The sequence below is a fragment of the Gymnodraco acuticeps genome, unplaced genomic scaffold (assembly GCF_902827175.1).
Source record: "Gymnodraco acuticeps unplaced genomic scaffold, fGymAcu1.1, whole genome shotgun sequence".
Taxonomy (NCBI): domain Eukaryota; kingdom Metazoa; phylum Chordata; class Actinopteri; order Perciformes; family Bathydraconidae; genus Gymnodraco; species Gymnodraco acuticeps.
In genome coordinates this window covers 897,013-911,771 of record NW_022992041.1, presented here as the reverse complement: position 1 = coordinate 911,771, position 14,759 = coordinate 897,013, and the positions used below count along the sequence as shown (strand labels likewise).

Below are 14,759 nucleotides of genomic sequence, written 5' to 3'. Positions count from 1 at the left end.
TTACATACCTGCTGACTGGGAAACAAAGAGGCCCTTGGGGATGACCACTTTATCTTCCGAGTTCCTGGCCCAGTCGACCATGCCTTTACGACCCTTCATGGGGAAGTTGATGTCAGTCATCACAGACACTGCGGGGAGCCTCTGGATGCTGGCCACTGCAGAATCCAAACAAACACACCAAAGAAGAAATACTGATGATCGATATACTTTAGAGTATTTATGAGTTTATAGATTGAGTCATGGAGAATCATGCTGGTTCCAGTTAATAAAATGTCGCCCTGTAATAAAATTGTTTTCACATGGCAGATGTTTTTGCTGTCTCGTACACACAGCAGGTCACTATGAACTAAGAATTAAAGGATAGAACACACATAAACACAAAAATGCATGTGTGCAATATGTGTTTTGTATTATTAAGTGAAGAGTATTTATGTTTCCTGCATATACTTTGTGTAAAATCATATTGTCTTACTATTTATTAGTTCTTATATTTTATTTTGTATCTTTCTTTACTGGCACCAGAGACTTCTAACAGAGCCGGGCTAGCTTTATATCTCCTTTTTCAAGTCTTTAAGCTAAGTGGCTGCAGCTCATTGTTTTGAAATGCTGCCATTTGAATGAGTTTTCTTTCTTTAATAACATGAATCAAACCTATTATACTGTATGTAGTCCTTTCATCCTGCAGAGGTTGTGCAACACTTTTGCGACCCATATTCAAAACAGGATTAGAGTCGGCTATCACTCCCAATTTAAGTCAGATCCCTAATGCTCTGTCTAACACCACTGAACAATGGAGCAATGCATATATGGCATATTCTTTTGGCCCAGGCCTACAGTATATGTTTACAGAGTGACACAACACATAAAAACCTATTTTCATTTGTCAACCTGAATTGTGAATGTACAGGTCAATTAAACGTCAGATAATCTCCAGCTGGGCTTTTAATGCATTCAGTTACACATTTACCACTAAGAGCAAAATCAAAGCCACAACTGAATCTCCTTAATCACTCTTTCCTTGTCTCGCTCCCTGCTGAGGTGCCAGTCCGTGCACTGAGGCAGCGACAAGGAAAATACCCAGGATCAACGGGAAGGGCCTCAGCATTACAAGAGGAGGATAAAGCTGTACTGTTCTCTCTCCCTGGTATCACATCCAGTCCCAGCTGGGGAATCTGAGGCTAATCCTCATTGATGCAAAACCTCTATTGTTGCTTGTGCTGTGCCAATAATACAATTCCCGGCAAGACTCCGTGTTGAGTGAGATCTGTGACAGAAGGTGTGTCTGTGTGTTTGGGATGATCCAGCAGCGGGCACAAAATCACAGAGCACCGCGAGACCTGCCATTTGCAACGGGTCCTGTTCACAACACCAGATGTTAGAGGCAGCAGTGGGAAGCGTGGGTGTGTGTGTGTGAGTGTGTGTTGGTGGTTTTAGTCACGGGGCACACTGTGAAACACAACAGGGGGCTATGGCGGCTGTCTTTCAGAGTCCTGGGTAATCCTGCTGGTAAATGGGGCTTTGCACTTGCCTGATGGGTATAGGCAGCACAAATAAAGTGATAATGCAGAATTGTGAGGCTCCTGAACACCGAGAGTATTCTGTATGGCGCGTTATCATAAGAGGGAATTATTGCACCGCTCATTACGTCTGAATGCGTTCATGGAAAATAAATTAATAAACGTTAGCAGCTGTCACTTGTCTGTGTGTAATTGCAATTAATCATTATTAGTGTCATAATAATCACTTCCATGAAGTACAGCCTCAAAATAGACAGCCAGAACACAAATGTCAAAAGGGCATGATGTGTTTTAGCGCCAACGTGAGGTTTCATTTTCACCAGGCCTCTCTTTGTCCTCCGAGTGTTTGCTTGTGAGGAGAGAGCACAAGTTGCCGGATTGAAGAGCTTTCCGCAATCAAGGTTATTTCACTAAAAGTAGGAGGACAGAGGACGATGCAGCGGTGACAGCCAGTATTTATCTAGGTGTCAAGAGGCTGCCATAAATTACTGACGAAATGATACCGCAATATCTTACTCTGCCAGATGCTCTCCACTTGGCTTCCACCAATGGGTCCACAAAACGTTCCATTCCTTTAATCAAAAGAACCACGTGGACAACGAAGCACTAGTGAGAGCAGTGTGTCTGACTATCAAAGCCTCTGTGTGTCCAGGGATCAATCTATTATCCTGAATCCTCTGCGTTCCATCTCTTATTTATGTATAATTGAAATAGAATTTTGTCTATTGACTTGTTTTCCAAATACGGTGTAAAAATATACCTGTTACCTTGGCTGGTTATTGGCTAATGGTTACACGAGCCAAAAAATCGTTATGACATCATAAAGTGGCCAAAATCTGATCAGCTCATTTTCAGACAGGTTTTTATATAAATCGATCAGGACAAAAAGAGAGTGAATCTTTTTTCCTGAAACTTTCAGAATCTCTTTACACATGTTTATAAAAGACATGAAAAAGTGGATTTTTCATAATAGGTGACCTTTGAATGCACCTTTATATAAATGCACTTTTGACTTAAAGAGCCTGTGACACGAGTTTCCCCCATCATCCAAACCCATCAATTTGAGTAAATATTGTCCCCTTGAAAACCGTTACTGAACTGATTTTGGATATTTGTACTTTGATAACCATTAATCTGCCCTTCAATGTTGACCATTTCCTGGATCTTCTCGGGGATTCTTCAAGTCCCGCCAAATTACGTGTGACGTCATTGCGGGCACAGCGCTCCAGCTGCATCGTTCAGGATCCCAGCATCTGAATGTAAACGCACGATGGCGCACACAGCAGCAAGCTCAGACAGCTCAGACAGTTTAATTTTGAACGTGTCTGAGAGCTCATATGAAGTTGAAGGATCGGTTTGTTTTATCTGTTAGAAGTTTAGGAATTAGGTGCGTCAATATGGGCGATCATACGGTCATGTAGCCAGTGGTGGAATGGGACTAAAAATCATCCCGGGACTCTCGACCGGCCCACTTCGGTACCGCTAGTAAATTGTCAACGGGGGAGTGGGGGATGGATGTGACTTATCCGACCGGCCCACTTCGGTACCGGCCCATCGGGATTCGTCCCGATGGCCAGTCCGCCACTGCACCCAGCCCACGTAAACTGTCAACGGGGGGAGCCTCGCTGCGGGGAAATGGTGGACCTAGTGTCCCGATCGGAGTGGGAATAATAATAATAATAATCCGTGCATTTTATCCATTAATTTCCCCAACATTGTGGTAAACAAATCACACATTTAATCCATGTTGGTGTACTACAACTACAAAAAGCATCGGTTTGTTTTCTCATCAGGAAATGCAGACCGGCTCAAACAAACGATTTTTAAATCATCATCCTCCTCACGATCATTTAATGTATCATATGTTCGCCGAATTGACATGAAAGCACTAATAAATGTAGTTTCATCCACTTGAGTTTACAACTCCAAAAATAATCGATTTGTTTTTATATCACATCCTAGGGAGGAAATTCAGCAGCTCCGATTTTTAATCCTAATTTAATCATCATCTTCACCACGATCATTTATGTTCACCGAATTGACATGAAAGCACTGACAAATATGAATATACTGTAGTCAACTTCATTAAAACGTTATTAACGTGCCTAAACTCAGTAATTCACCATTTCTACGCATGACAACACACTTTGTCCGTGTTCGGCTCTCTCGCCGCAGAGTGAAGCGTTCCCGCATTGACGTCACTTCCGGCTTCCCCCAAAACTTCAAAATGAGTCGAAGGAATTTCCCCGCGATGTTCGAAATTATTGATATTTATCGGAACGGTATCGCACCTTCTTTTTTAAACTGACGGTTCGAGATGACTAGTAGCCCAATATTTCATTGCACAACAGTTGTTGGGAGGCTGTCACAGGCTCTTTAAGTCAGATTTCTTTTTTCTCACACATGGCAGGATTCAAAGCATTAGAGATATAATTATTTTGTCCTGACATTTTCAACTAAGAGGTAAAACATTATTCTGAGCTCTTGGGCTAGAGCACCTTCATATTTTCCCAGCAGCAGGAAGCTAAGGTTCTGCTTTATCCTACCAATCATTTCTCAAAAAGCTGCTTCAGAAATCTTTCTGGCTCAGTCCTGCATCTCAGAAATAATAATCATATTGCACTTACCATTTCTTTGCTCTTGTTCTCCAAGAGTTCATTGGGACATAATGTGTTTTTTAACAAGCCATCACTAACTGCCCCCTAGCCATTTTCAAACATATTTTTCAAGGCTTTTTATTTAAAAATGATGTGTTTTTTTTATTGTTATCGCTAACTTCCCACCTATCGCTCTTGTCCAAACCAATAATGTACAACCTTGTCCAATTGTACACACATCGCATTACTCAGATATTACAACTGTTATAATTATTCGTTTTGTGTATTTCAACTAAATACATTTGAAGGAAAGACGGACTGTCTGTTTTATTAGTAAAACTGAGCAACACAGCAGCAAATTATTAAAAGGTGCATGAAGTAATCAGGAATAGTTCAGTCACACCAGGAGAACTAGAAGAGGCAAAACATCAAACTACAATCTGCTTTCTTTCAGAAAGTTATTATTTATCTTTGATGAATAAATGCCATGGAGTAGGTCTTAGGTAATGTTAGTGAAAATGTTGCCTGAGTCAGAAAGTTTCAACATTAAAACCTTATTTATCCTATTAAAATTAAATATATAATTGTAATATATTCCTGTGGCTGCAGGTTATGCCAACATAAAAGCACATTTGTCTTTTTTTTTTTTAAATGACCATCGATTGTAGAGCAATCTCCTAATTTATTGTAGGTTATCTATAATAAAACATTATGTCAGTTGTTTTAAAAAAATGACATCAATCAAATGTTTCTATCAATGCCCCTTTAAATGCAGTGATATACAGAGTAACATAACTTGAAAAGTTATTTATAAACAAAGAAATCTGATTTAAAATCAAACTAAAAACCTTCTTAAATGTGAAATTATTAGAAAATAGTCTCTTGTAAAATATGTTTACAGAAATTGCGATAAACCCTGTATAGTACTATAAGAACAATAGCCCTGATATTAGTCAGAGCTTTCTTTAGGACTGAAAACCAATGCTGAGATGCATCACCACTTCATGTTTACCCAAAGACTTTCTGTGGTATTGTGTCTGACACGGGTTTAATCTGCAGTGCCACAGATTTGAGCGGGGGCTCAACTGTCATATGGCTGACTAATATTGTTAGGATCAAGTATTTTATATCCAAGTTGAGCCATGCGATTCACACGGCTGTTCAAGGAATTTCCATAAATCTGGATAAAAAAAGAAAAGAAAGTCTATTTAGGCCCCGGCCACACGAGGACGAAAACGGTCGTTTGCGTTACTGTTTAGTGTCATATAGACCGTTCGGCAACACGAGGACGACCGAATATGGCACTAAACGACTGCGGAAACGATAACGGGTCCCAAGGTGGATAGAACGGCATACGCAACGCTCTGGGGGGTCAAACGGCTCCGTGTGTGCGCCCTATACGATCATTTTTCTGATAATGATGAGGCAATAGCCCCGCCTCTCCCCACCTCTGCTGCTCACCCCCGCGTCAAAGTAAACTGCACACTGAATTCAGATTATTTATCTTTCTCTCGATATGGACATAAACGCGAGTGAAGTCTAATCTGACAGGACGGAGACACCTCTCAAACTACCTAAACTAGTTATAAATATGTTTATTTTTACTGTCGGCCGGGTTACTCATTACTGGATCAGCTGCTGCATGAGACAGACACTATAGGCTTGTTTGAGACAAGCGAGACCTGCGCAGACCTGCGCAGTTGCGATCAACGTCTTGCTAGTGCGTTGCATGATGGTTAGTCATTTTGTCCGACTTGCTCTGGAGGCCCGCCTACATGAGACGTTGAAATCTCGCGGAAATGAATTTTAGCGTGCCATGTTGAAGAACATCTCATTTATCTAAATGCACGTCGAGGACCGAGCACCGAGCATCAAGGAGGCTCTCTGGAGGAGCTCTAACCGAGGATACACTGATGGGTCCTCCACGGTCCTCCGCGGCTCCTTCGCGGATGCATTTCCGGGAACAGAGATGTTTCAAAGAGTCGTGACGCACGGCCGGACTTATCTCAGCCAATGACAGCTCTGCATGCATCCACTGGATATTATTTTAGAAACTGCTTTCATCGCCACGTGATGTTTACAGAGAGAACAGCTGTGAGGTCCGTGCAGAAAGCAGAGCAGTGTGTATAATATATATCACTCAGTATAACAGGCCTACTCTCTTTATTTGCTTTAGTTTAATAGATATAACTACAAACAAAGAGTCGATATTTTTTTCTAAAACCATTTAGTGCTTCACATAATAAAATACACAACGGCTGTAGCCTTATTATATGCTTTAGGAGCTGTCGGTGCGTGTGGTACAGTGTGTAGGTGTGTGTGTGTTGTACAGTGTGTAGGTGTGTGCGTAGATGCAGCGGACAATTCTCATTTCTCTAACCGCCTGCTGCTTCCCCTCCTCTCTCCTCGGCTCCTCCGCTCGCATCTCCTGTGGGCGGGACTAAGTCTCGAGGATAGGAGTCGAGGAGGGGAGTTAGAGAAATGAGAAAGGGCCTAGGTTGCGTTCCAATAGTCCATTTAGCTTAGGAACCTTCCTAACCAAGTGAAATGACCCGGAAGTACGTCAGTGGCAGCCATGTTAAGTGCCGTTCCAATTCTCTAAATGAAAGGAAAGGAGGTTTCAAACTTCCTTTATAACCTCCTTTAGCTTAGGAACCACTGGACCTCCCTTGACGAAAGGAGAGGAGAAAATGCTGCCCCACAATGCATTGCAGCCGCAGCATTTGCCGTCACTCAACAGTCGGCCGTTCACGGAAACAACCGATTATGACCGAGAAATTATATCATGAAAGTTACGAGGCTTATTAAGCATTTTAAAACGTATGTGGTAAGTTGCCAAAGTGCTTTGTTCTGAACGTTCATCAGTATTATAATCAAAAAGAGAAATATGAACGTTAGTTTTGACTGAAATTATCAAATAAAGTCAACATTTCACAGTGTTTACTGAGCTGTTTGGGGTTTGTTCAACTTTTAAAAGATGTTTGAATGGTGATATAGATGTTAAGGACTAACGTTTATAATAAATACATGTATTGATTTTAAGATATTTTCATACAATCATACGTATTGAGATCATTTGTATTAATGTGGACCGGAGGGAGAGGGTGATGAGCATAAGTTTCACTTTCCTTTTTTATTTCAATTCCAACTTTGGTCATGAAGAATATGTTTCTCTGTTGTCCACGTTCATAAAGCATAAAGCAACAGCATCAGAGCACGATGCAGAGTCTTATTATACATCCATGTTGTAGTCCGCTGTATAGAAAACTGTAGTTTCCATAGTTCCCCCACAGCAGCAGACGCACATTTATGACGTCCGCTGGCGCATCATAAACACGTCGGATAGTGAAAGTGCATTCGAATTCTCTAAAGTACCACAGTCTCTTCTCCTAAATCCTTTTGAATTCTCCTATCCACTATCCCTTAACCCCGTGACGTTTCACTCAGAGGTCAAGGAATAGGAGATAGGGTTAGAATTTAGGAGCTGATTATCGGAACGCAACCACTATCCGGTGAAGATTGCGTGCGGACGGAAGCTTTTTTGCGATTGCGTTTGCGTTAATCCTATGCGTTTAGCCGTTTTCGTCCTCGTGTGGCCGGGGCCTTAGAGTCAGTTTCACAGAATGGGCTGCATATTTAGCATACATCAGGGGTCATGTGTTAATGCTTTCTCAGGCAGAAAGAGTGGGCATTGCCATTGAAGTAGGACGACTATCATTAAGCCAAATTGAAGGAAGTATACTAATACAGGAGAAGGAAACAGAAATATTCTCACCTCTGTGAAAGAAGTCATTAAGGCTTTACGGTATGCATTCAAGCCTTACTTCCAAGTGCCGATTACTTAAGTTGCTTCTCATGATGCTTCAAAATGGCATTTTGATGAGTGAATTCATTGTGCCATGTTTGAAATGCTTTTCTGACTGGGCGACCTATTCATCCGTAGAGATTATATACCATAAAGTGCCACCAAGTGCAAGTGTTTGCTAGAAGTGGGTCAAATGTTAGCTATTGTAAAGAATATGAAGAAGAAACCTTGCTCCTTCAGAGCAATCACAAGGTTTTACATGCTCACATTCACTTGCATGAATAAAACAAGACTGCAGCTCTATTATTCCATTTCAGTAAGACACCAGTAAGAAACAAAATGCCATGGAGACTTCAGATCATCTAAAAGGCTGCACGACAGAAGACAAAGAATCCAGCAGAACATCAGGGAATGGAAATGTTGCTAAAATACTTTTTTTTTCTTAAAGAGTGGGAGTTATAATCTGGTCCACAATCAGTGGCGCAGCAAAAATGTTCTCAAGCTCATTACAGCTGCAAAGAAAAACCTGTAATTTGACTTCCACTTGTATAGCCCTTTATCAGATACTCCAACAATATTTTTCTTTGCATGACATGCTTATCTTTAAAAGGAGCTGACAAACAATCTATTTTCAAGCTACGGCACTTCTGAACAACATACTTAAGGTTATGCTCTGCTAATGATATCTCCCTCAAATAATTGCAGTACAGTACAACACCACAAATACTTACTAACCATTCAAATATGAGACAAACATACTTTGATTATTGGGGGACAAACTATGGCTGTATGGAAAATTTACAATACAAGAAAAGTAAATGGATTTAGAAGACAATAGAGTGAATAATAAAGACAAAAACAGTTGTCTTTAGCATATAATAACATCTAAAATTACAGTAAAGCATCAACACTGTATATTTAAGAAGTGCTGTGTGTATTATTTTCTTTATAACTCCATTAAAGAAGAGTGTTTGCCTTGTGGGGGTTCTTTCACTGCACTCTCATGATATTGGATTGAATGTTAAGTGTTTTCATAATAATTCCGCATATTAAGACCACAAGCTCAGTTTTAATTAACATTATTGATTAGCAGTAATTGTACTCCCCCACCCTTACCACGCACCATTTATCCTAAATTAATGATGGTGGAGAAATTGACACAAGGAGTCGGCAGGGATCTTGTGTCTGTATCATGGAAATAAATAAGAAAACAAACTCTGTGCTTGAGGGCCAGGAGGAGAAGAGGGCCAATTCTTACCCAAGTTCCCAGTCATCAAATAGGCATTGTGGAAATCGTTCATGCCCAATCCAACGATGTGGATGAATTCCTCGATGACCTGCATGAGCTCCACTGCTCCGGGATAGATCTGGACAAGATATGAGAGACAAGTAGACATTTTCAATTTCAACGGTTGTTATCAGTGGAAAGATGGGAGTGTGTAGCACGACAGAAGAATGGAAAAAGACTGCAAATAAAAAGCAGGTTACACACACATATTGTAAATAAACTTCAGGAATATAGTTAAATACAGACGCTGTAAGAAACATTAAAAAGGACATTTTGCTGAATAAACAACAAAAACAGAAGAAAAGGAGATCAATAAGCACATGGGTCACAGTGTTAGGCATACTTATATTATGCTTAAAATGTATTGTGGTTTGAAACTGATTTCACAGTATTTTCACGTAAATGTATCCAAATTTCATATAATGGAAATTGAACCATCTAGAACAGTGGTTCCCAATCTTTTTTCCCAAGAGCCCCCCCAAATGACTCCTGTTGGAAGTTGCGGGGGTGGGCGCAAAGTTTAAAAGTTGCTACAACTGCTGTCACAAACTAGATGAATGTGAAGTATTTTGTTAAAGGAAGATGAAAGCGTAATTAAGGAGCACTATTGGAGTGACTTTGATGGTTATTGGACTCAGGATTAATTCATTTGGATTCCCGCTGTATGAAGAAATTAAAGGACGGCGCGGAAGTGGAAACAATTCACAAAGGGATTAAACTGTTTAAAACACATGCTCAAAGTAAGCCGGATTTTGCCGATGTGTTTATGTGGAGTCGTAAATAATCTACAAAATGGAGGAGACCGATCTGATCGGAGCAACTGTGACAAATAATCCAACTGAAACCGGCATGGACAATGACTATGTTTTAAAAATGCGCTTATCCAGAAAAGCCTGGTTTGGACAATTTACGGGCAGAAGAAACATTTCTATTAAAGAAAGAATTATACATTTCTGTCTTTTTATGCCTTTAATAGCTACTAACTTGAATTGTTATTCAAATTAATTCATCAATTATTTTTTATATTTTATTGTAATGTAGAGACAAGGCTTTTAGTGACAATCATGTATTGCTTTACAATTATTTGTAAAAAAAAAAAGTCTAAATATGATATTTGGCCTCAAATCATCTGAAGCCTGGCGCCCCCCCCCTGCGATCTTTGGCCCCCCAGGTTGGGAACCACTGATCTAGAACAATCTCAAAGTATTTCGATAGTTGATTAGTCATCATTAGTAGTAGTATAGTTTTAGTAGTTTTTAGGTTAAAACTAAAAACAGTGTCTGTTTTCACTTTATCCAATGTGACGATTTGACATTTTGTAAATACCAAATAAGCAATGTAGATATGTAACCTTGAGTTCTGGGAATTTTTTATGGGATTTCATTATCCTCTGATACTTTACAGATCAAACGGTCAAATAAAGCAGTGGGTAGATAGATCACATTAAATCAGGCGTTACAGCAGTTAGCGCAGGGTTATGCTGCGATGTTAGAATGTCATTTAAATGGCCCATTTAGCACCAAGTGACTGCATGACAATTACCGCCTTTGAACTCCCTCATGGCGGCGGTGTACAGCTCTGGTTTGCCAGATACGTGATTGGCCAACAGAGAGTGGTGTTGGGTTGTGTTTATCCTGCTTTTCAAAACGTTTTTTTTATCCTTTTGCTGCAGGCCTTTCACCACAGTTTAAAAGCAATACCTGAGAGGTGTTTTCACTGCAATGCCTGGATTGAATGCAGCCTAATTGAACCATGTGACACCAGCATCAGAGCGATAACCCCCATGTTTGCACACACAGTTGCGGTTGGCTCCTCTTCTGAAAGGCTCTGCCAGCTCAAGGGTGATTGCCAGGGTTCATGTGACGCTTCACGGACAGCAGCACTCAGTGGGGGAATGCAGAGGCAGGATTTCATGTCCACGACCAGCAACATTGCTAGTCCCGTCAGCTCTTTCCTCGAATCGATAAATCAAAGGCACACTAATCCGATAATTAACCTTCAAAAGATTGGATCACTGTTCATGGCTGCCGATCTAGTTTGGATGGGTCAAATCTAATAAGAGGCTTCAATGGGGTGGAGAGCAGTTTTGCATTCCTTTGACCCCGATATTGAGAATATATTTTTAGTACTGTGTAGCTGTGGCATAAATTACGACATTATGTGCAGCTGCCCAGACCAATACTGTTTTAACAATTCAAAATGTCTGTAAGAGAGCTGTGTCACACATTGTTTTTTTGCAGGACTTGAATAAATGTGTGAGCACATAATGTTGATGTCAGGAAATTAGAAACAGTGTGTGAGTGGCACTTGGCAATTAACACCTCACTTTTGATTTTGAACAAACACCTGAGGCAGGTATTTCCCCCCTGGACGAGCACAAACACCTTGTGTGTTTGTGTGTGTGTGTGTGTGTGTGTGTGTGTGTGTGTGTGTGTGTGTGTGTGTGTGTATGTGTGTGTTGTGTGTGTGTGTGTGTGTGGTGTGTGTGTGTGTGTTTCACAATGCCGCCACATGTGCTGCTGCTAAGCCAGCAGGCAGGGCGGCTCCGTGATGCTGAAGTTGAGAGCCTCTGACACAGCATAGTGAGAGCCATGGTGGGGGAGAAAAGCACATCACGTCGCCCCTTCCGGCATGTCTGACGCACAGTGCAGTCATGTTCATTCTGCTGGTCTCCATGGCAACCCTGAGATGTGAAGGCAGCACAGGGAAATGGCTGCAGTGGAGGATCTATAGACAGAGCTCTTCCTTTCCTTGCCATGGTAACAGTGACAGGAGGTGAATATATAGTGATCTCTGCACAGAGCCAACTCTGGCAGCCGAGTAAAACCTCATAGTGAGGTGTTTCATGTGAGTGTTTTGAATGCCCACAGCACGCAGTGTGTGGGTGCTGTGCAGTGTGAGCTCAGAACACTCATTAATGTACCACAAGCCAGCAAGTGAGAAAAATTGATAGCTGTGAAGTCCAAGCGTCGTTGTCTGCTGAAATCAGACAGCGTCGTTTAACCAACGTCCTCTTGGTGAATCTGAAGCAGCAGCAATCCTCGGACAGGCACATTAATAACGACAGAAATAATTAACACATATCTCTTCTGGGAGTTCAATCACAGAGACAACTTTTCCTATTCCTATATTTCCTCTGATCTGTCTCCATCTCTGACGCATTGATGAAGCTGCTCATTTGTGAGCTCTTCTCAGACAACATACCTTTTTGTCCTGCAAAACTAAAGCTGCATTGAGTACACATGTAATTACTGCCTGTAGAGACATCAGACTGACTTTGAACTGTGTGCCTTCCCCTTGTATCCAAGTAAAAGTAAAGCGTGGGGAAACGCAGACAAAAAAGAGACCCGGGTGATTTTGAGACACCCCTCAGCCATGTGTCAGTGCTGGTGATATACCCAATTTAAGTCAATTTACCAGTGAAGGTGACAACGGAGCAGATGCCCTCTGCGGGCTCGCCGTCCATCACAGATGGTATCTCTGTCAGAGACTGGATGTGTGTGATTTCAGGTTGTCTGAGACACCAGTGGCAGTTTTTTGAAAACAACATTTGCCACCTCTCAAGTTGAAAGATGTGGCCTACAGAGGACGTAGTCAGAAGCCGTAGCTAGAAGCCGATCTCCTTGGATAAACACGGTGGCAAGAAAGTGCACTGTTCTGTACAAATGTTGTATCTAGAGTACGTTACTGTAGTTTATTGCTCCCACATGTTTTGTTTGATATGACACTATGTTTTTATTTAACTGCGTCTCCATTTGAATGAGCTTCCTCACAATGTCAGAGAAATACAGAAAAGGCAATAAGTTTAGAAGCAATTAAACATTAAAACAGTTGTAATGTAATCATTACATCAGTAATACAATTCTACAAAAATGATGGTTTAATCACACTGGTTGCTGCGATCTATACCAGCTGGGTGAAACATTGAGTACGCAGGAGTGAGTGAGTCCTGCAGTGTGAACGTTGGCCAGTCTCTGTGGCAGTGCTGCTGCCACCAAGTGGAGCTCTGAGGAAATAGCTTTCTAAATGAGGCCAGATGTCACAGCTGCAAAATGACCTCTCACAATGATATGTGTAAGTGTAACATCCTCTCTACACCGAACATGACTTTACTTTATCTCTGCTAACTCAGACGAAGCGACTGCAGAGAAGCGATTGTATTTTAGACACAAAACATTCATGCAGAAACCTGAATTATTTACTCTGCATACAGCGTTGTGCTTACCTTGTGTGCGTCTTCCCACTTCTCCTTATTTTCCTCCTCCAAGAGGTTGCTGATGATTTGAAAGAAGTTCTGTGGAGATGATGAAATGGAAAAATATGTCAAACGAAGACGTATTAAAGGCACTGCTGCAAGATGCTTTATAAAAGCATGACATACAGTATGAACAAATCATATACGCACTCAAAGAGTATCATGGATAATAAACTGACATTTCGCAATCGCAGGGATTTCTATAATCATAACGGTCACTGCAGGGCATAGCCCAAGGAAATTTGACAATGACGCCATGATGGTGTCATCAGGAAAAAAAGATGGACTTTGTGGATCAGTCTTGACACAAATACACATCAAACCACCTGCAGCTTGCAGCAAACACATTATGCTGGAGGAGAGAAGCTGCAGTCATAAAGAAAGATGAAAGGGAATGTTTGAGCAGCTGTGTGGATTGTCTTCTTCTGCGGCAGGGGCTGCAGGGGGTGCATGCCTGCAGTAGTGATAGGACCCCTGTCTGATCTTTAGCCTTGTTATTTCGTCTGGTCTACATTGTGCCTGAGGGAGTGGCTCTCTCTCTTGACACAGGCTATCTTGTTTTCTACTTGAATGCTTATGCTCCCTCTGGTGGTAATGTGCCCACTTTAACAGTGCATTACCTCAGAGACACGCGGAGGGGGTGGGCTGGCTGACTGCTCTGCTGTCTGCCCACACACACTATAGAGCTCTCATAATAACTGGAGAAAGGATGCTTTCCACATCTCATAGATTTTCTATGGTGGGAAAATGGCCCCATCCATGGGAAGCACATTTGGGTTTATTTCTGGAGGAATATTACTAGCAGACCGTACAGCTCAGTGGAAACTGTTGATAAATGTGCAGAAAAAGCGGCAGAAAAAGAAAAAAAGAGGATCCCTGACATTTTGGAGTCCAAATATCACTGCGCTTTGGATGTCCATAATTCATAGAGTTCAACATTTTCAATTACCTTCATCTTAACTTGAAGTACAAGCACCAAACCAATTAAATCCTATCACATTAAAAAGACACTCAAATACGATGATGTGCATCTAAAATCACTGATACTGATTGCTTTTTACAATCCAACATTCTGTGTTATAAAAAATATCCTCTATCATTTATTGAAAAAAATGTATAATCAGTGGAAACAGCACTAGCTCAACTTTCACATTATTTAAGCAGAAATTCTTTAAACTGCAAATCAGAAAATGGCAAATGGGCAAGAATCTTGCCTTTCCAATTTCCGCCACTATTACTTACATCTCTATGCAGAACAACAACAACAACAACAACAACAACAACAACAACAACACAA

General features: G+C 41.1%; 1 protein-coding gene across 13 annotated transcripts in view; it reads right to left on the bottom strand.

The window, feature by feature from the left end:
* Positions 1-14,759, bottom strand: part of adgrb3 (adhesion G protein-coupled receptor B3) — a 115,319-nt gene that overhangs the window by 35,754 nt on the left and 64,806 nt on the right. For all 13 annotated transcript variants that reach the window (XM_034201921.1, XM_034201919.1, XM_034201923.1 and 10 more), the window contains 3 exons: positions 13,433-13,501; positions 9,178-9,286; positions 9-155 (listed from right to left, as the gene is read on the bottom strand). In XM_034201921.1, coding sequence (XP_034057812.1) covers positions 9-155; positions 9,178-9,286; positions 13,433-13,501 — 325 coding nt within the window. The remainder of the gene's footprint in view (positions 1-8; positions 156-9,177; positions 9,287-13,432; positions 13,502-14,759) is intronic.